Source organism: Macaca nemestrina, chromosome 20, assembly GCF_043159975.1.
Source record: "Macaca nemestrina isolate mMacNem1 chromosome 20, mMacNem.hap1, whole genome shotgun sequence".
NCBI lineage: Eukaryota > Metazoa > Chordata > Mammalia > Primates > Cercopithecidae > Macaca > Macaca nemestrina.
The window spans coordinates 15016854-15039024 of NC_092144.1; the positions used below are offsets into that span (position 1 = coordinate 15016854).

The 22171-nt window shown below is 46.1% G+C and overlaps 1 protein-coding gene across 3 annotated transcripts; it reads left to right on the forward strand.

Moving 5' to 3' along the window:
* Positions 1 to 578: 578 nt before the first annotated feature.
* CYP4F12 (cytochrome P450 family 4 subfamily F member 12) lies at positions 579 to 22171 on the forward strand. 3 transcript variants are annotated; one of them, XM_011763722.2, is made up of 13 exons: positions 579 to 647; positions 1042 to 1239; positions 4578 to 4722; positions 6563 to 6616; positions 6711 to 6838; positions 8719 to 8840; positions 9807 to 10077; positions 11141 to 11207; positions 11392 to 11521; positions 20958 to 21091; positions 21183 to 21247; positions 21457 to 21539; positions 21932 to 22171. In XM_011763722.2, the coding sequence occupies exons 2-13, from the start codon at positions 1042 to 1044 to the stop codon at positions 22107 to 22109; spliced, it is 1575 nt and encodes a 524-aa protein (XP_011762024.2). In that variant the 5' UTR covers positions 579 to 647; the 3' UTR covers positions 22110 to 22171. The 3 variants fall into 3 exon arrangements, with proteins under 3 accessions (XP_011762024.2, XP_011762193.2, XP_011762101.2); XM_011763799.3 differs by lacking the exon at positions 579 to 647 and having other exon boundaries at positions 678 to 1239; XM_011763891.2 differs by lacking the exons at positions 21183 to 21247; positions 21932 to 22171 and having other exon boundaries at positions 20958 to 21124.

Genomic DNA, 22171 nt, shown 5'->3' on the forward strand with positions numbered 1-22171 from the left:
ATCCTCAGAATCCGACGCTGGTAATCTTCAGTGGGGTTGGGGCTGCATTCCTTCTTCTTGCTTCCGGCAGTCAGGTCTCAGCTGAGGCCTTTGGCTGCCTGGAGGCAGGACTTGAACTCTTGCCAGGTTGTGAAGCCAGAGATGAGAGGCTTCTGTCTCTGAATCTCCTAAGTCTGCACCAGATATGGTGCCTGACATCCTCCCTGCCCATGTTTGGAGAGGAGCCCAGATGATCTGGGACAAGGGTTGGCCTGGCTCAGCTCAGCTGGCTGCGAACTCTCACGGTAAGTATATGCTTTTATCTGAATGCCCTTGTCTTGGAAGGGCAGGGTGGAGGTAAACTTGGGGCTCAGATTCCCCTTTAACCACCCCCCAACTTCCCCTGCACACTGCCAAGAAGGTACTGAGACCTGAGAATTCAGTGCTCGTGCTGGAGCACCCTAAGCTGCACCCAGCTGGCCCAACCCCAGGTTTTGGCTGGCTGCCCAGGCACGGAAGACACACCCAGACTGTGGGGATTGGCTGCCTCAGCCCATCCCAGCCCAGCCCAGCCTCCTAAGGCCTTCCCTAGGTCAGGGACCAGGGCCAAAGACTTCCCAGCAGAAGCGGAGAGGAGTTTCTGTGGGACAGGCTGTTCCTGACAAAAGGTGCCAGGCTGGGGGTGGCCGGGCTAGAGGGTCCTGGCCTGGAATGGGGAGGGGACTGCCCAAGGCTGGGGTGGCTACAAGCTGCTGGCATGGAAAACTGGTGGTTTCCTGGTAACTGAACTCCTAGCAAATTCCCAAGGACTCAGGCTGGGCCCTTCCGGACTCTAATCAGCCCATCTCTTTCCCTTTCTGTGTGGTTACCAGATCACTGGAGGCCACTTGGTTGTTGGTTTTGGTTGGGCCTTTCTGGACTTTAGATCTCAGCCGTTGTTTACCCACCTCTGAGCCCTCCCTGCCCTGCCCTCAGTAGTTCCTGATCCCGCCCTTCTCCACTGTTTCTGGAGCTCTTCCCTGGGCCTCAGGACCTCACCTTCCATCCCCTCTGCCCTGCAAGATGTCACTGCTGAGCCTGCGCTGGCTGGGCCTCGGACCGGTGGCAACGTCCCCAGGGCTGCTCCTGATGCTGGTTGTGGGCTCCTGGCTCCTTGCCCGCGTCCTGGCCTGGACCTACGCCTTCTATGACAACCGCCGCCGGCTCCAGTGTTTCCCGCAGCCCCCAAAACAGAACTGGTTTTGGGGTCACCTGGGCCTGGTGAGTGTGACAGCAAAATGTGTCTGGGGTCTCAGGGTGGACGGATTTCCAGAAGAGCAGGAATGGTGTTCAGGGAGCTTGGTATTGATGGTGTCTGGGGCGTAGGACCCCAGAGAAGCAAGGGCAATTGTTCACTCATTCCTCTGCCCACTCACTCATTCCTCTCCTGACTCACTCATCCCTCTACCCACTCACTCATCCCTCTACCCACTCACTCATCCCTCTACCTACTCAGTCATCCCTCTCCTCACTCGCTCATTCCTCTCCTCACTCGCTCATTCCTCTCCTCACTCACTCATTCTTCTCCTCACTCACTCATTCCTCTACCCACTCACTTATTCCTCTCCTCACTCGCTCATTCCTCTACCCACTCACTCATTCCTCTCCTCACTCGCTCATTCCTCTCCTCACTCGCTCATCCCTCTACCCACTCATTCCTCTACCCACTCACTCATCCCTCTACCTACTCAGTCATTCCTCTCCTCACTCGCTCATTCCTCTCCTCGCTCACTCATTCCTCTCCTCGCTCACTCATTCCTCTACCCGCTCGCTCATTCTTCTCCTCGCTCGCTCATTCCTCTCCTCACTCACTCATTCCTCTCCTCGCTCACTCGTTCCTCTCCTCGCTCACTCATTGTTCTCCTCATTCACTCATTCTTCTCCTCAATCACTGATTCCTCTACCCACGGACTCATTGTTCTCCTCTTTCATTCATTCCTCTGCAGTTCCATCCCAATCCTTTCTCACCTCCCTGTCCTTCCACCTCAGCCTGCTTGGATCCTTTTCCTGCCTGTCTTCCCTACACTACTGCACCTCCCAGAGGCTCCTGCATGGCTGTGGGGTGCACAGAGCAGGGCTCTCCTGGCATTCCCACCTTCTACTCTGCTGGACTTGAGGCCTCCTGAACCCATTATACAGAGGCTGCTCCCTGACTGGCCTATTTGCTTGTATCTGCCCATCTCTGGGCTGCTGCTTTCCCACAGGAATTAGCTCTGACTTCCTTCCCCATGGAAGGACACAGCAGGACCAGAAGAGAAGCAGGCAGTCTCCCACCCCATCCCCTTCCACAGACAATGTGCTCTTCCCCACTAAGATGTCCAAATGAGCCCTGTAGCCCAACCTGGATATAATTTGCCCACTCCCTTCCCCTTTCAGAAGCCGTCCTTGACACTCTCAAACCTTGCCCTCTGACTTGAACCAGTCCTCCCCTTTGGGGGATGTGGCCTCCATCTGCTCACTTACAAGTGGCAGGTTTGATGGGCATGTCCACATGTCCACAGGAGGTACTAGCACAGAGCCTGGCATAAGGGAGGCTCTCCCAGGTAGGAGCTGCCATCATGATGGACATTAGAGTCACCTCCGCTCCCCTGGGGGCTGCTAAGAATGGAGGGCCCTCAACATGCAGACTCTTAGTCTGTGGGATGAACCAGTGCCCATGTGGGCCAGCCAGGACACAAAAGGATGTGGGAACCAGCCCTAGGGATATGTCCTGAGGCCACACTGCTGCCCACAAACCTCCTCCCATGGGGACCTTCCAATATAGCAATCCCCAGACTGAAATCATTTCCAGGACGAGAAAACACATCCTCTTGAGCAGACAGCTTGTCTTCTCTCTCTGCTTTGGTGTTTACCCTCGGATCCTGGGACAGCCCCAAGAGAGAAGGAGCAGAGGTCAGCAGAAATCCCCTGCAGCTGTTCAGAATCCAGACACGCGGCTCACTGCAGATGCTGCACCACATCCGGTGGCTGCAGGGGGACTTGTGGCTCCTTCTAGGGCGGAGCATTATTCGAGGTTCTTCCTAGAAACGGAATCTCCTTAGAAACAGATAGGGTGTTTCTTCTTACCTCTAGTGCATGTATGTATGGAGACAGAAAGAGACAGAGAGATAAGAATTTATTATGGGAATTGGATAATGTGATGATGGAAGCCAAGAATTCCCATGATATACCATCTGCAAGTCAGAAACCAGTGATGCTGGTGGTGTAAATTCAGCCAGAGTCCAGAAAGGCCTGAGTATCTGGAGTTCTGAGGGCAGGAGAAGACGGATGTCCCAGTTGCAGAAGAGTGAGCAAGTTCTTCCTTTCCTCTGCCTTTCTGTCCTGTTCATGCCCTCAATGGATTGGATGGGGTATGGGGTCTCAGGGTAGATGGACTTCCAGAGGGGTGGGACTTCCAGTAGGGGTTCAGGGAGCTGGGTATTCATGGTGGCTGGGGTCTGGGACCCCGGAGAAGCAAGGGAGATGGCTCAATCATTCCTCTGCTCACTCATTCCTCTCCTCACTCGCTCATTCCTCTGCCCCTTCACTCATTCCTCTCCTCACTCACTCAATCGTCTCCTCACTCACTCATTCTGCTCCTCACTCACTCATTCCTCTCCTCACTCACTCATTTCAACACCCACTCACTCATTCCTCTCCTCACTCACTCAATCGTCTCCTCACTCATTCCTCTGCCCATTCACTCATTCCACTACTCACTCACTCATTTCTCTCCTCAATCACTCATTCCTCTCCTCAATCACTCATTCCTCTACCCACTCACTCATTCCTTTCCTCACTCACTCATTCCTCTGCCCATTCACTCACTCCTCTACCACACACTCATTCCTCTCCTCACTCACTCATTCCTCTGCCCTTTCACTCATTCCTCTACCCACTCATTCCTCTCCTCACTGACTCGTTCATCTACCCACTCACTCATTTCAACATCCACTCACTCATTTCTCTCCTCAGTCACTCATTCCTCTCCTCACTCACTCATTCCTCTCCTCACTCACTCATTCCTCTACCCACTCACTCATTCCTCTACCCACACACTCATTCCTCTCCTCACTCACTCTTTCATCTACCCACTCACTTGTTCCTCTCCTCACTCACTCATTCCTCTCCTCACACATTCACACTCATTCCTCTCCTCACTCACTCATTCCTCTACCCACTCACTCATTCCTCTCCTCACTCACTCATTCATCTACCCACTCACTCGTTCCTCTCCTCACTCATTCATTCCTCTCCTCACTCACTCATTCCTCTGCTCACTCACTCATTCCTCTCCTCACTGACTCTTTTCCTCACTCACTCATTCCTCTCCTCACTGACTCTTTTCCTCACTCACTCATTCCTCTCCTCACTCACTCATTCTTCTCCTCACTCACTCATTCCTCTGCACCTACTATTTCCATCCTGCTTACCTTCAAATGCTAATCTCTTCTCAAACACCCTCACAGACACACACAGCAATAATGTTTGACTGGCTATCTGGGCATCCCTTAGCCCAGTCTAGTGGACACCTAGAATTAACCATCACAGGAGTTGACGGCCCCCTGACTTGCTTTCAGATCACTCCTACAGAGGAGGGCTTCAAGAACTTGACCCAGATGTCGGCCACCTATTCCCAGGGGTTTATGATATGGATGGGTCCCATCATCCCCTTCATCATTTTATGCCACCCTGACACCATCCGGTCTATCACCAATGCCTCAGGTACCCATGCGGAGTTTGTGGTGGTGGGTGCCAAGCCAAGCCTCTGTGTGGTCCCTGCAGTACCCAGGCCCCTCCTTGAGTATTCATGCCCATCACTGAGACTTCCATCTCAATGTCTTCTCCCTCCATTGCCTTCTGCTCCCTGCCTTGGTGTTCTGGGCACCACTGGGGCCCCAAGACGCCTCAATTCAGGGCCCTTTCTTGAAGAAACCCCCATGCTTGAGGAGACGGGTCTAGACAGAGACATTTCCAGCTTCATGGGGTCAGGAATGGGCAAGAGAGAGATGGATGTGACAACCTAGAGGAGAACTGGGTGTCTGATGGGGCAGGCTGGAATGTTTCCTGGAGAAGGAGTTGTTGGAGCTGAGTCTGGACCAATAAGTGGGATGTTTTTAAAGTGTGTGGCAGGATGATGCAGTGGGCATCATTGGTATTTGGGGGTCCAGCCAGTCCTGGCACCAGCCTTGTCCATCCCTCAGCCCAGAGTGGTAGGAGGACTTGTGGCTGGCGGAGAATCTGGGCTGTTATTTATGTGACGTCCACCTATGATGGGTCTGTTCCTTCTACCTCATCCTGTCACTCATCCACCTTACAATCACTGCCCTCCTCCTGCAGGCTTCAGGATTCTCCAATAGGAGAACCCACCCCAGCTGGTTGATCTCCCCTTGCTCTTTGCTCTTCTCATCCTTGGACACACCAGGCTGAGCAAGGGAAGTGGCAGCATCCCACAGAAACTATGGCTCTGACCCCAAAATGCTTAGTGACTCTGTGCAGGTCACCAGCTCTCTGGCTGCTGAGGTCTCTTTCAGTTGTGAGTGACGGAAACTCAACTTTGTGTGCTCTAAGCAAATAAAGAGAATCAAAGGAGTGTAAAGTCCAGGGACGGTGGTCTTCAGGCATGGCTGAAACCAAGTGTCAATGAACATCATCAGGAATCTGTCTCCTTTTCTTAATTTCACCATTTCTCTGCATCAATTTTTCTTTTAAGGCAGTCTTTCTTTATGGTGTCAACCATGGGTCCCAGCAGCTTAGGTCTTGTCAGAAAGCTCACCTTTCCCCCAGGGGTCCCATAAACAGCCTATAGTTTCAATATTATACCTGGTTGTATCCTTTCTGTTTAACCTGGGATCATATGGGGAAGGCATCATGTGTGTGGCTCAGCTTTGGCCAAGGACACTTGGGGTATGTCAGAGACTTTCTGGTTCTTCTCTGACATGTGATTTGAAATTGTCTTTTCTCCTCCTTGTCATCTCTTTGCCACGTTTGTAGCTTGTCCAAGGTCTGGGAGCTAGGGTCTCTTTGGAATTGTCAGAGTCATTATTTTAGTCTTCCTGAGCCAGGTTTCGAAATCCATTCCTATTATGCTTGAAGAAAAGTCTTGGTTACACCTGGTACATGTCTGGGACATTTAAGAAATCATATTTAAACCCTATCTGGGGCTTGTCTGTGGGGTACACAGAGGTCATGTCAGACTATCTCAGGTCCATGTCAGGAGATGACAGAGAGTGCTGGGGCAGACAGGGTGTCCTGGGCTCCTTTAAAGGTATTTTGTAGAGTGTGGAGCTGTGCTCGGTTGTTGCAGAACATGTTGGGACATATAGGAGCCATGTCAAGGAGTGCTGGGCTGTGCTATGCCCCGTTAGGTTGTGTCATTTGCAATTGTGCTGTTGCAGCCTGGGCTGGTCCTTCTTCCTCTATCCTCCCTTCGTCTTTTGCCCTTGGCCCCCTTCCCGCTATGCTGGGCATGGAGTGGGGAAAGTGCGGGTAGGGAGCCTTGCCCTACACCTGAAGTTCCTCTCTTGCCCTCTACATGGCCCCTGATGGTCCTCATTCATGCCAGCTGCCATTGCACCCAAGGATGCTCTCTCCATCAGGTTTCTGAAGCCCTGGCTGGGTGAGTACCTGCAGGTGGAAGGGGTTGGGGGTGACCTTGGGCAGGCGTGGGGGAAGGTGCTGCTCTTGCCCACTGTCCTTGGCTGCCCTACTAGGAGAAGGGATACTGCTGAGTGGCGGTGACAAATGGGGCCACCACCGTCGGATGCTGACACCCGCCTTCCATTTCAACATCCTGAAGCCCTATATAAAGATCTTCAACAAGAGTGCGACCATCATGCTCGTGAGTCCCTTGAACTCTGGGTCCCAGCTGGAGTCTTGGGGTGGAGGAAGCATGGACAGATCTGGTCTGGAATTTTGGCTCTTCTGGATGACATTGGGCCATTGCTCTTCCTTTCTGAACCTTAGTTTCCTCATCTGTAAAATGGGGAGGATAATCCCTACTTAAAAGGTCGTTTACTTGGCACGTAGTAGGTTCTCAGAAGGTGTCAATTTCTGTGTTTTTCTCACAGAATCCCTGTAAACTCAAGAGAGTAAAAGTGAAGATTGCGTAGTAGTCATTGCTGAGTACAAACAACTTCAGAACTCACTGGCTTAGAGCAAAAAGGGTTTATGATTTCTAACGAGTCTGTGAGACAGCTGGCCAATTCTTCTGGATGTAGAAGGGATCACTCTTGGCACATGAGAAGCTGTGGGTCAGGTGGGCAGCTTTGCTGATCCTGGCTTAGTTCATTCACATGTCTGGGGCTTCACTAGCTTCAGGCTGATCTGGGATGGCCTCCGCTGTGACACCTGGATGTCCCCCATGTGATTCTCTGCCTCCAGAAGGCACCCTGTTGCTCACATGGCAGAGACTGGGTTCCAAGAAACTGAGAGGAGGCTGCAATGTCTATGGACATTATCTCTGCAATGCTTCAAAGTTCAACCAGGTTTGGGTCTATTAGAGTTACTACACCATCATTTCATCACACTGTATTGGCCAAAGGAAGTCAAAAGTCCAGTACAGACTCAAAGGGGTGTAAAATAGAATGCATCTCTTAATGGGAGTTGCTGAAAAATTACTGTGCAAAGGGTGTGAATACAGGGAGAAGTGAAGAATTGGGGGTCAGGATTTTGTGAAGTGTCTAGGACTTTTTTAAATATGCAAGCTGATAAGTTGGCTCGTTACTGTTTCATGGATTCTAACACAAGACACAAGACTCCTGGGTCAGAGACAAAGGGTAGTTGATTACTCATGGCACAATAAGTGACATGTACTTCTTGTTGGTTTGTATCCTTTTTCTGAGTCAACCTAAATTCCATGGGGGTGACACTGGTGGGCCTCTATAGTAGTCTGCTCATGCAGTACATTGTACGACAGACAATGGGCATTAGGCTTAGGGAATCTGCTTTAATAGTGGCAAGTACAAGCCTGATACTGCTCCAGGGGGAGTCACTGCCTTGTCTCTCCGGGTTGTTTTCTGCAAACACAACTCTGAGAAATGGCTCAAGTAAGAACATCACGGTCTTGTATTGGTGGCATACCCAGCAAGGATGCTCAGGGCTGATGAAGAAGTGCCTCTTCCAACACAGGGATATTTTTGAAATAAATTTATTGCAATGGAGATGAATAAAGCAAACATTTACTGGGCACTCATCATATGCCTGAAAAAATGTCATGTCCCAATGCCAGGATATAAGTTGTCTAATTTAATTTTAATAACTCTGTTAGGTTATGGTTATTTTTGTCCTATTGCAGATAGACAAACTGAGGGCCAGAGAGATTAGAGAGCTGGACACAGTTCAACCAGCCAGGAAGTGAGCTAGGAGTGGTGGAGCAGAGATTCTATCCTGGTTTATCTGGCCCCAAAGCAGATCATCTTGATCTTATTGAATATTTGACAGGTGGGACCTAGAAGAGTGCAATAGGTTGACCAAGGGCACATAGAGCACAGGAGACACAGCTAGACTTAAATGCTGGTCTCTTGACTCCAAGCCATGGGTCTTCATCTCCTAATACAAACAGCTTCTGCTCCCATCCAAGTCTGGTTCTTGCTGGCAATGGGTTCCTGGGGCAAAGGACCAGCAGGCTGGTTGTGGGGGAGTCCATCCTGATGTTTGGGGCTGGGGAGGAGCACAAAGGAGGCAGGGCCCAGCTCTAGCTCTCTTCACTTCTCTGGCCAGGACAAGTGGCAGCACCTGGCCTCAGAGGGCAGCAGTCGTCTGAACATGTCTGAGCACATCAGCCTGATGACCTTGGACAGTCTGCAGAAATGCATCTTCAGCTTTGACAGCCGTTGTCAGGAGTGAGTTCCTTCCCAGGGCCTGGGATGTGAATCCTCGGACCAAAGGGAGTAAGTTGGGGAGGGAGGAATGAGCAAAGTAACCAGAAGGACCTTTCTGGAGGATTTGTATCAGCTGTGCTTTGAAGGTCGAGGAAGAGGAGAAAGGGCTGTCTTTCCAGGTAGGTAGAAATATTTGGGCAAAAGCAAGAAGGTTAGGATGAGCCAAGCATGTACAAGAGACAGTAGAAACGAGGTTGTGGAAGTAGGGGCTAGATATTAAGGACCCTGAAAATCAGGAAAAGTGGTATGAAGTTTATCAAGAGATTTCCGGAGAGCTTTTGTAATTTCAGCTGATGATGAATGTGGTAAGAGTTGAGCTGTGTGGGAAACTGATAGCCCGTCACCACATCCAGGTAATTTCTGTATTTTTAGTAGAGAGGGGATTCGCCATATTGTCCAGGCTGGTCTCGAATTCCTGACCTCAGGTGATCTGCCCTCTTTGGCCTCAGGAAGTGTTGAGATTACAGGCGTGAGCCACTGTGCCTGGCTGCTCCTTCTTTCTTACATGGTGAAAGAGAGAGAGGGAGAAAGAGAGAAGAGAGACAGTTGGTTATTGGGGTGGGGGGAGGGTAGCTGGAGCAGGGATGAATTGGAAGAGGATGAAGTCTGAGTTGTGTGGACACTTTTGGTAAGGAAAATGATCAGTACTGGATACTGGGTGGGAGAGAGAGGAGAGAAACATGGTGTCCAAGCTGTACTCTAGGTGCCTTGGTGCATGGAGACTACTCTCTCAGAGATAAGACGCAGGGAGAGAAGACAGTCTGGAGAGTCAATCTCATGACTGATACCCACCATGCATCTCTAGGACCATCCGTTTCTAGATACTCAGTTTCCTGATGGGAGGTAGCTCCTGGCTGCTGGTGGGAGGTGTTCCTAGGGCTTTGCATATGTTACATTGTTGCCTCCCTTTCTGCCCTTGGCCTGCAGGAGGCCCAGTGAATATATTGCCACCATCTTGGAGCTCAGTGCCCTTGTAGAGAAAAGAAGCCAGCATATCCTCCAGCACATGGATTTTCTGTATTACCTCACCCAAGACGGGCGGCGCTTCCGCAGGGCCTGCCGCCTGGTGCACAACTTCACAGATGCCGTCATCCAGGAGCGGCGCCGCACCCTCCCCACTCAAGGTATTGATGATTTCCTCAAGGACAAAGCCAAGTCCAAGACTCTGGATTTCATTGATGTGCTTCTGCTGAGCAAGGTGGGTTTCTCTACGATCTGAATTTAAGTGAGAGAATAGAGCTTGATGTCAAATGTCAGGTGAAATAAATTGGTCTTGATCCAAAGGGCACTGGGAGCCATGGAAGATGCTTGAGAAAGGGAAGGTCACAGACAGGTTTTAGAGATGACTTTATTGCATGCAGCTCACGGGGCACTGTTAATTTTGAAACTGTGAAGAGCCTGAGATTTTACTTGACTTACAAGTTATTGTGTTAGTCTTTCACATTTTTATGTATATCTGTATGTTTATGTCTATGTCTATATCTATGATGACAGATGCACCAAACCCCTGGATCATAGCAGCCCATTAGCTATTTACAGCAATAACATCAGGCAGAGTAGGATTGTAGTGCTGGCTCTCCATTCCTAGGGCAACACAATGTTTTTACCTGTAAATGCACAAGAATTTGCACCATAGGAGAGGGCCCCCCCCCATGATGAGTCTTATATCTTATATAGGACAGCTAGCTCATATGCTTCTTCTTTCTTACAGGGTGAAAGTTGAGACAGAGAGAGAGAGAGAGAGAGAGAGAGAGAGAGAGAGAAAGAGACAGAGAGAGAGAATGCTTTGTTCTGGAGTATAAACTACTCCTCTACTGTGAGATGGCAATTTCTATAGTTTTATAACCCAAATATCTTCTGGAAAGATAAGACTCTCTGAGTTGACCACTCTAGAATGTGAGCAAATATTTTTGGAGCAATACATAATTTCTAACCTCCCACACAAATTGCCATTCAAATATCCTGTACCCCAGGTTGCCAGTATCTTTTTCTCTGAAAGTCTGTATTATGCAGAAAAAGAAAACATTCGAGAGCCATTGATTCCTGCCACCAAGGTCCAAAGGGGAGGCAAAGGAGCTGGGGGAAGCCCTTGAATTTGGGGCTCTGGTGACGGTGAACAAGAGAGATCTAGACGTGCAGAGTGGATTTGAGTTTCTAGAAGAAGACCAGAGCTTCAGAGATTATCTCTGGTTAGACTTTGAAGTCTCAGAGATAGTATAATTTGTGTGTGTGTGTGTGTGTGTGTCTTGCTGTCTCTTCAGGATGAAGATGGGAAGGCATTGTCAGACGAGGATATAAGAGCAGAGGCTGACACCTTCATGTTTGCAGGTGAGGGTCCTAGTGTGGGACTACAGTGGGGACAAAGGTCCCTCCATCTCAGGATCCGGGTGGGTGGACCCTGGATCACTCCATTCTGCCCATCTTCCCCCTCCCTCCATCCTCCTGAGGGCCTCAATGTCTGGGCGCTGTCCACCCCTGGTGCTGAAGTCAAGCTTACCTGGCTGCTCCTCAGGCCATGACACCACGGCCAGTGGTCTCTCCTGGATCCTGTACAACCTTGCGAGGCACCCAGAATACCAGGAGCGCTGCCGACAGGAGGTGCAAGAGCTCCTGAAGGATCGCGATCCTAAAGAGATTGAATGGTGAGTGCAGGTTCTTCTGGCCTGTTCCTGAGCCCATCATTTGTTCTGCTCCCCAAGTGAGGAGGGGTGGAGGAGTTGTTTTGTTGATTCTTCCACTATTACATAGTGGGTATAAAAGCAGAGGACCACAGGCAGGGCTTGATACCCAGCCTGGCTGTCAGGGGAAAGGTTGCAGGCCTTTAGGACCGAAAGACCTGGGCTGCTGAGAGAATTGGTGACAGTATGTAAGGAGAGATTATGCCACTTTGCACATGTTCAACAAATGAACTTTCCCTCCACTCTCTTTCTTTTCTCCAAGAAATATCATATTTTTCGAGCATCCTCACTTCTTGAATGTTTGCTCAGCTGGTGAAGGGGAAGTTGTTTTTGTCAATTCTTCCATTATTGCCTAGCAGTACTAGTAGTAGAGCCCAGAGGCAGAACTTGGTATCTAGCCTGGCTGGCAGGGGAAAATTTTCAGGCTTTTGGGACAGAGTGTCCTAGTCTGCTGAGAGAACTAGTGACAATATATGAAGGCAGATGATGACACCTAGACATGTTCAATCAATGAATTTTACCTTCACTTCTTTCTTGTTTTCTCTGAATTAGCATTTTTTTGAACATCTTTACTTCCTGAAAGTTTGCTCTTTTGTTCACTAATTCCCACCCTCCAGTCCAGTCCAGGGAGTTGTAAGGAAGACCTGGGGGTAAAAGTCATGTATCTTTGTCTAGAACACCTGTATCATTCATCCATTCAGTCTTCATTCAGCAAACTCTTCCATACACGTTTCCAATGCCAGTTCTGTTCCCAGCACCTTTCTGTGCTCTGGAGACCTGGAAAGAACCCTGCCTATGGATATGTCTTCCAGGTACTCCCAGCTTAGCGGGAACAGTCCCAGTGCAGGGCATTCCCAGTCCACATGGGCAAGGATGGAGTTGAGAGCAAGAGAAGCATGGCTGGGAGTGTAGAAAGTGTTTCAAGCCAGATGTGTTGGCTGTCACTCGTGATACCAAGTACCAAGGAGGTTGAAGTGGGAGAATCACTTGAGGTCAGGTTTAAGATCAACCTGGACAATACAGAAAGAACCCATTTCTAAAAAAGTAAAAAACCAAAATAATAAAGTGCAACTGAAACCCTGAATGATGATCAGTAGATGTTTGGATGCTGTAGTGCTCTAGGTGAAAAAGACAAGCTGGGCAAAAATGCAGAAAGGAGGAGTGGGAGAGAGGGAGAAGAGGGAAAGAGAGGTTTGTGCATTGGGGGAAGGAGATGGTCATAAAGGGAGAAAGAAGTAAGAGGGAGGGAAAGTGAGGGAGAGCAAGATAAAGAGAGGAGGGAAGAGAGAAGAAGACAGAGAGAGAATGAGAGAGGAAGGAACTGAGTTATGATGAGATAATAACCATGGCATTGAAAGCAGAGTCCGGCTGTGGAAGGCATGGGAAAATGGTAATGGCTTCCATTTTAACCCAAAGGCAATGGGGAGCCGTAACAAGTGGTTCAGCAGGGGAGTGACAGGTCATATCTGGGCGCCAGAAAAATGTTTTCAGGGCTACTGTGGATAGAGGACAAGCTGTAGAATGAAGTCCCAGTGAAGACCTTCTGGGACCCGAGCCAGGCCAGGGGCTGGGGATGGAGAGGAGGCAAGGGACTGGACAGGTGTTTTGGAGGCAGTGTCTTCCCATCGAAATCTTTGTTCAGCACAGCAGTCTTGAAAGGTGGCAAAACTTTTTGTGCTTTTAAAAACCAAAATATCAAGTAATATTGTGCACTTTGTAAAAAAAAAAAAAAAGTGTCCAAAAATTTATCAAAAGGAGCTTCCTTCTTAAGTCTCACCCTAGCAGTTTCTACCATGAATGGTTTTGTGTGTGTCCCTCCAGAAAATGGCTATCCTGATGCCCACTTTATATGAACACACACTTTTTCTATACAAATAAGAGCGTATAAAATAGACATAGTATTTTTTCCCAAGACGGTGGATTGGAGGCAATGTCAGTGTGCTCTCCCATGTGGAAGGACAGAATAGTATGTAGAGATTCACACTGTGAACTTTCTTTTCCCAAGAAACAACACGGGGACTTAACAGGAAAACCAAAAGAATCCACAGATCCTTCAACAGAAGCTGCAGGTTGCATCCTACTCTGTAAGACAGGTGAAAAACTGTAAATCCCCAGACTGTGAGAGGGGGAGAGACTGCCTCGAGGATACACATTTTCACTGAGGAATCTGAAAATCCAGACCACAGGGGAAGGCCTTAACTCTACCCAGGGCTTGAACTGATTTAAGGAGTGGTGAGAAATATAAAAGTAGAAGCAGCAGTAGGAAGTGCCTTTCAGGCATTCCCAATTTCCAGCATGGACTGAGGGAAGCCATTCCTTATTGTATCTCACAGGGGGCCTTGGGGAAGTCAGACAACTAGCTCAGGCAGGGGTCACAGGTTGAACGAAATGACCAACTGAATTTCTTGATAAAACCTCGAGTGGGAATGAACTCCCTTGAACAGAACCTGGAAGGCAAGCAGGAAGTGTGCTGTAGACAGGAGTTCAGGAGCTGGGTGCCTGGCCTTGGACAGGGACAAAAAAGGGCGTGCCCTGAAAGCATTGCTATTTCTGTGGGAAAAGCTTATTGCCTGGGGCAAGTCTTAGTTCTGTTCACAGACTACCTGGATCTAAATCCAGTGCTATGAGTGGAACACTGCAGGTGTGAGACCCACCTTGTGCCAACTGCATGGGAGCTGGATGAGGTTTACTGCCACCTGCTACTCTCCACTCCTTTGGCAAACTCTTCTGTGAGGTAGGGGCAGTTATACTTACCTCTGGAACATTACCCCAGTGACCTGAGAACCACCTTCTGACTCTCACAGGGCAAAACAAACAAACAAAAAAAAGTTGCAAAAAAAAAAAAAACAAAAAAACCTAGGAATATACTTAACCAAGGAGGTTAAAGCTCTCTACAATGAGAACTACAAAGCAGTGCTGGACAAAACCATAGATGAAACAAACCAGTGAAAACATATCCCATGTTCATGGATTGGAAGAATCAATATTGTGAAAATGATCATACTGTGCAAAGCAATCTACAGATTTAATGCACTGCCTATTAAAATACCTTCATCATTTTTCACACAACTGGGAAAGGCAACTCTAAAATTCATATGGAACCAAAAAAGAGCCCGTGTAGTCAAAGCAATGCCAGGCAAAAAGAAAAAATTTGAAGGCATCACATTACTGGACTTCAAATTACATTACAAGGCTACAGTTACCAAAACAGCATGGTACTGGTATAAAAGTAGGCGTTTAGACCAACAGAAAGGAGGACCCAGAAATAAAGCCAAATACTTACAGCCAACTGATCTTTGACAAAGCATACAAAAACATAAATAGGGGAAAGGACACCCTATTCAATAAATGGTGCTGCAAAAGCTGGATAGCCATATGTAGAAAAATGAAACTAGATCCTCATCTCTCACCTTGTACAAAAATCAAAGGCTTAAATCTAAGACCTGAAAGCCTAACAATTCTATAAGATAACCTTGGAAAAACTCTTCTGGACATTGGCCTAGGCAAATAATTCATGATCAAGACCACAAAAGCAAATACAACAAAACCAAAAATAAATCAGTGGAACTTAATTCAACTAAAAAGCTTCTGTACAACAAAATAATAATAATAATATAATAATAATAATAACAATGATAGCAGAGTTAACAGACAACCTATACAGTGGGGGAAAATATTTGCAAACTATCCATCTGACAAGAGGCAAGTATCCAGAATCTACAAGGAACTCAAACAAATCAGCAAGAAAAAAAAAAATTCCATCAAAAAGTGGGCAAAGGACACCAATAGATAATTCTCAAAAGAAGATACACAAACAGCCAAGAAACATGTGAAAAAATGCACAACATCACTAATCATCAGGGATATGCAAATTAAAACCATAATGAGATACCACCTTATTTCTACAAGAATGGCCATAATTAAAAAGTTCAAAAACAAAAGATGCATGTTGTGGATGTAGTGAAAAGTGAAATGCTCATACACTGCTATGAAATTAACACAACCTCTGTGGAAAACAGTAAGGATATTCTTCAGGGAACTGAAAGTAAAGCTACCATTCCATCCAGCAATCTCATTACTAGGTATCCACCCAAAGGAAAAGTCATTACATGAAAAAGACAAAAGCACACACATGCTTACAGTAGCACAATTCACAAGTGTAAAGATTCGGAACCAACCTAAGTGCCCATTGACCAATCAGTGGATAAAGAAAATGTGGCATATATACACCATGGAATACTACTCAGCCATAAAAAGGAATGAAATAATGTCTTTTGCTGCAATTTGGATGGAGCTGGAGGCCATTATTCTAAGTGAAGTAAGTCAAGAATAGAAAACAAAATACCATATATTTTCACCTATATGTAGGAGTTAAGCTATGAGGACACAAATACATACAGAGTGATATAATGAGCTATGGAGACTCGGAGATTAAGGTTGGGAGGTGGGTAAGGGAGAAAACTACATATTGGGGACAGTATACACTTGGGTGATGGGTGCACTAAAACCTCAGAATTCACCACTATAGAAATCATCCATAAAACCAAACCACTTGTACGCCAAATGCTATTGAAATAGAAAGAAATAAAGTAGACACATATCTTCACATTAACAATATATCTTTGGGAGCTTTTCTTTTTCTCAAAATATGAGTTTTGGAATATTTGTTTTTATTTTTAATTGACAGATTTTACTTATATATATTTATAGGGTGCAACGTGATGTTATGATATATGTATACAATGTGAAATGATTAAGTCAATTTAATAAACATACCCATCATCTCATATACTCATCATTTTTGTAGTGAGAACTTTTGAAATTTGCTCTTTTAGCAATTTTGAGAAATATATTATTATCATCTATAGTCACCATGCATGTAATAGATCTCAAAACTTATTCCTCCTGTGTAACAGAAACTTGTACCTTCTGACCAATGTCTTTCCATTCTTTCTTCCTCCCTTCTCTGGTAACCATCATTCTCTTCTTGGTTTCTATGATTTCTGTGTTAGCTATTTTAGATCTCGCAGGTAATTAAAGTCACGTGCTATTTGTCTTCTTGTGCCTGGCTTATTTTACTTAGCATGATGTCCTCCAGGTTCTTCCATGTTGTCACAAATGAAAGAATTTTCTTCTGTTTTTAAGGCTGAATAGCACTCCGTTCTGTATATATACCACATGGAAAATGAGTTTTGAATTACAAAAGCAATGATGAGAACAGGTTCTTCTTGCACTCAATGAGACATTACAGATAAGACAAGGGTTATCCTTGACATTCCTGCTACCCCACCTAATCTCCCTTTCTCCAAGGGGGCCTGTAGAGATACTGATTTGTCATCTAACTGTCTGTCTGTTTATCAACCTATCTACATATCTTTCTATCATCTCTATCCTTTTATGTTCCATATATTTTTTGTCCTATGGTATTTACATTTATGGACATTTCGGAACATGTTTTTTTTCCCACTTAATAGTGTGTCTGATAGCTATTTTTTCTGAGTGCTGAATAGCATTCCATGTTTTATTTGTCCCATCCCTTTCTTGAAGACACTTGTATAAACATTTCCAATCATTGTAGATATGGTCAATTTGCCTTCCAGAGTCTCTGTACTGATTTACCTTCCGGCCTGCATTGTGTGACAGGACTAGTGATCCTCATTTTCTCCTTTAGTGTAGCTCTACAGTGTTCCATTCTGTGGATGTTTGTTGCAGGAAGTCAGGGACCCTGAATGGAGGTACCAGCTGGAGCCCCAGCAGAGGAACATAAATTGTGAAGATTTCATTTTAATATGGTCATTTATCAGTTCCCAAATAATGCTTTTATAATTTCTTATGCCTGTCTTTAATCTCTTAATCCTGTTATCTTCATAAGGTGAGGACGTACGTCAATTCAGGATCATTGTGATAATTGTGTTAACTGTACAAATTGATTGCAAAACATGTGTGTTTGAACAATATGAAATCAGTGCACCTTGAAAAAGAACAGAATAACGCAATTTTTAGGGAACAGGGGAAGACAACCATAAGGTTTGACTGCCGGCAGGTTTGGGCAAAAAGAGCCATATTTTTCTTCTTGCAGAGAGCCTACAAATGGACGTAGAAGTAGGGAAGATATTGCTAAATTCTTTTCTTAGCAAGGAATATTCATACCCTGGGAAAGGAATGCATTCCTGGGGGGAGGCCTATAATGGCCGCTCTGGGAATGTCTGTCTTATGTGGCTGAGATAAGGACTGAGATTCACCCTGGTCTCCTACAGCACCCTCAGGCTTACTAGGGTGGGGAAAACTCTGCCCTGGTAAATTTGTGGTCAGACCAGCTCTCTGCTATCAAACCCTGTTTTCTGTTGTCTAGGATGCTTATCAAGACAATACGTGCACTGCTGAACATAGACCCTTATCAGTAGTTCTGCTTTTGCACTTTGCCTTGTGATCTTTGTTAGACCCTTATCAGTAGTTCTGCTTTTGCCCTTTGTCCTGTTCCCTCAGAATTGATCTTTGTTAGACCCTTATTAGTAGTTCTGCTTTTTGCCCTTTGAAGCATGTGATCTTTGTACCTACTTCCAGTTCTTACATCCCCTCCCCTTTTGAAATCCTTAATAAAAGCTTGCTGGTTTTGAGGCTCAGGTGGGCATCATGGTCCTACCAATATGTGATGTCACCCCCGGTGGCCCAGCTGTAAAATTCCTCTCTTTATACTGTCTCTCTTTATTTCTCAGCTGGCTGACACTTATGGAAAATAGAAATAACCTACATTGAAATATTGGGGTGGGTTCTCCCAATAGATATTTATCTAAACGTCTCCCTATCCATGTATATTTGGCTTGTTTCATCCTTTTGCTAAATTAAACCTGTGCAATTGGCATGTGTCTACAGTGACCATTGCTCATATGTGTAAGCATCTCTGCAGGACAAATTCCCAAAAATGCAATTGCTGAATCAAGGACCATTTGCATTCTACAATTGTAATAATGATTGCAAATCCATTTCTATATTTGCTGAGTTTGATGGCACAAGCTTTCCCACAAATTTGCCAATAGTATTATTGTATTATTAAATTTAAAATTTTTGTCAGTCTTCACATTTCATCTTTTAATGAGCATTTTCTTAAATAAGAGTGAGAAAGAGCATCCTTTGCCCAAGTTGATAAGCCACTTACTTTCTTTCTATGGGAGTGATCATCTTATATTTTCTGCTGTTTTTCTTTGGGTTCTTTTTCTTATTTACTTATAAGAATGTGTATCACAATTAATGATTTTTTTCTGTCTTTTGTTGCAAAAGATTGCCTTTTGACTTTTTTGGGGGGTGCTTTAGTTAATTTTTATGAAGTTACATTTGTCCATATTTTCTTTTGTATCACACTATCCATCTATTTCCCAGAGTTTTGTGGGGCTTCCTTTAGCAGATGGGAAGTTTTCACTTATTCACACGTCTGTCTCTAACCTTTTTAGTTGTTTGAATGCATCCTTTTTTATGGCATTGCCATACTATTTTTATTACTGTGACTTTTTTTTTCTTTTTGCTTTTTTTGAGATGGAGTCTAGCTGGAGTGCAGTAGTGCGATCTCGGCTTACCGAAACCTCCCATCTCCCGGGTTCAAGCAATTCTCCTGACTCAGTCTCCTGAATAGCTGGGATTACAGGCACTGTCCACCACGCCCAGCTAATTTTTGTATTTTTAGTAGAGATGAGGTTTCACCACGTTGGTCAGGCTGGTCTCAAACTCCTGACCTCAAGTGATCCACTCACCTCGGCTTCCCAATACTGTGATTTTCTAATAGGTTTTAACATCTGGCAGACTGGCTTTTTTTGTTGTTGTTAAATCAACCCTTACAAACGTTTGTTGCATGGCAATGTGTGTGTTTTATTTGGATTGAGGGAAATTTATAATGAAATACAGAGATTTCATGTTTTTTTTTAAGTTTAATCCAGGTATTTTATATTATTTTGACTAGTATATTTTCTTTTATTATCTTTTCAGTTGATGGTTAATTCTACATGGCAAAACTAACGATTTATGCAAATAAATTCTGTGCCCAATGAACACAGTACATGCTAAAGATGGTGTTGTGTATCAAGAGAAAAAATATAGATAATTAAGTAAAAGTTCTTGGGACAACTGGAAAGCCTTCTGGAAAAAAGGCAACTGAACCTGGTTCTCGTGTCTTATGACAAGATAACGTTCAGATTAATCATTTTTTTCTAAAAGAGTCCTAAAAGCTCTAGAAGGAACCATGAGAAAATTATTTCATAGCTCCAGAGTAGGGATAACCTTATTTTGACATAAATCCCAGGGGCTATGAAAAAGTGATACACTGTTAAATGAGAAAAGATACATGCCAGGCATGGTGGTTCATGCCTGTAATCCCAGTACTTTGTGAGGCCAAGGTGGGGAGATCACTTGAGATCAGGAGTTCAAGACCAGTCTTGTCAACATGGGGAAACCCCGTCTCTACTAAAACTTAAAAAAATTAGTTGGCTATGGTGGTGAATGCCTGTAGTCCCAGCTACTTGGAAGGCTGAGTCAGGAGAATCACTTGAACCTGGGAGGTGGAGGTTGCAGTGAGCCGAGATTGTGCCACTGCACTCCAGCCAGGGCAACAGTGACTCCATTCTAGCCCCCCACTCCCATATAAAGGATACATAATAGTGTCTATAGTAGACGCTGTGCTCCCATATAATTTTTTAAGATGCTAAAAATTAGCCCAGAAAGCACACATTAAAAAGATAATAATCTGGCAACGTGTGGGGAGAAGTAAATGGCATTGGGCCATAGAGGTGGATTATGTTTTAAAGTTCTCAAATTCTGAACCAAATACGTGCACACAATATTAAAATTTTAAAAAGCCACTGCAAAAGAAGAAAGATTAAGCAGAGAATTCAGCTCTTTTGCTGGATCTTAAATGTTTATAAACATTTTCCAGTGGGGCCTCTAGTGTTTTCTAAGTGTAAAATCATTATCTGCCAAAATGATACATTTGCTCCCACATTTCAAATTGCATGACTCTTTTTTTCCCTTGCCTAATTGAACTTTCTGGTATCTGTAGTACCATGCCAAATAAGAGCAAAACATTGGATCTGGGTATTTTGTCACTCATTTGCATTTGAGTTTGCTTTCTTGCCACAGAAAATGTTTATTTTTATGCAAATTTGTTAACCTTTTACCGCTGGCTTCTGGTGTTTTCATCAGAGTATTTATTTTTAACTGCTTGGCTAAATTTTCTCTGATACTTTTCTAATTGTCTGCTTCTCTAATTGTTTTCTGCTTTTGAAAATTCTCAAATGTTTGATCCCCATGGAGTTTATTTTGTGACAGGGAGAAAAGGTCTCATCTGGAAATAGAAAAGGTGGAGAGTTGTGTCTTCGTTCCCTTGATAATGATTGGGGCTGGGGTGTTTCCTTAGGGACGACCTGGCCCAGCTGCCCTTCCTGACCATGTGCCTGAAGGAGAGCCTGCGGTTACATCCCCCAGCTCCCTTCATCTCCCGACACTGCACACAGGACATTGTTCTCCCAGATGGCCGAGTCATCCCAAAAGGTGCCCACAGCCTCAGGGGGAGGAGCCTCCCAGGTAGGAAGATGGGCCCTTCAGGGGATCCTGGTCCTGACTGCCCCCTTCTCTCCCACAGGCATTATCTGCGTCATCAATATTACAGGTGTCCATCACAACCCAACCGTGTGGCCGGATCCTGAGGTGCTGCCTTCCTCATTCACCACCACCACTCCCATCCTCTACTCTTTTTTTGTTTTGTTTTTTTGTCAATTCCAATGTTCCTAGTGGAGGGGTCAGGGTTTTGATGAGGAAAATCCAACATCACCTCGCCCCAACACACACATTTGTCTCTCCAACAAGGTTGCTGGACCTAGGAGACCCCACCCAGCAAACCTTTATCTCACCTGCAGGTCTATGACCCCTACCGCTTCGACCCAGAGAACAGCAAGGAGAGGTCACCTCTGGCTTTTATTCCCTTCTCCGCAGGGCCCAGGTAAGAGTGCCCTGTGCCTGAGGCAGGGATGGGGTGATGGGTGCGGGAGTCGAAAAAGGGGGACATTGTAGATGGTCCCAGTTCCAGCTCTTCCCTCCACTCCTTCACAGTTTATGGGAAAACGTCCATGGAATGGGGATGAGTAGGTCCTAGAGGAGTCCGTGGAGTGCTCAAAATCCCCTTCTCCATCTGCTGGTCTGACCTGGGACCTGGAGTCTGGCCCAGACTCCAGGACATGCAAGCCCACATGGGGGTCCCAGGCATGCTTAGCCCCTCTCTATATCTCTCAGGTTGAGCTGGGTGTGGTTGGGGGGTCCCGGGTCAGGCTCCTGGAGTGATGGGACCCAAATGAGGGTCTTGGGCACAGTCACAGTCCACTCTCCTGCCTGCAGGAACTGTATCGGGCAGGCGTTTGCCATGGCGGAGATGAAGACGGTCCTGGCACTGATGCTGCTGCACTTCCGGTTCCTGCCGGACCACACTGAGCCCCGCCGGAAGCCGGAGCTGATCCTGCGCGCCGAGGGCGGGCTTTGGCTGCGGGTGGAGCCCCTGAGCGCAGGCTTGCAGTGACTCTGTGATCCATCCACCTTATTTTGCAGATTCTCATGAATAAAACGGTGCTGTCACCTCTG

What these genes read in the sequence shown, in the direction of transcription:
- CYP4F12 (XM_011763722.2), top strand. Translation starts at nt 1,042, where the DNA reads ATGTCACTGCTGAGCCTGCGCTGGCTGGGCCTCGGACCGGTGGCAACG. An exon ending in TTTGGGGTCACCTGGGCCTG is followed by an intron (nt 1,240 to 4,577) that starts GTGAGTGTGACA and finishes ACTTGCTTTCAG; the next exon opens with ATCACTCCTACAGAGGAGGG. An exon ending in TGACACCTTCATGTTTGCAG is followed by an intron (nt 11,208 to 11,391) that starts GTGAGGGTCCTA and finishes GCTGCTCCTCAG; the next exon opens with GCCATGACACCACGGCCAGT.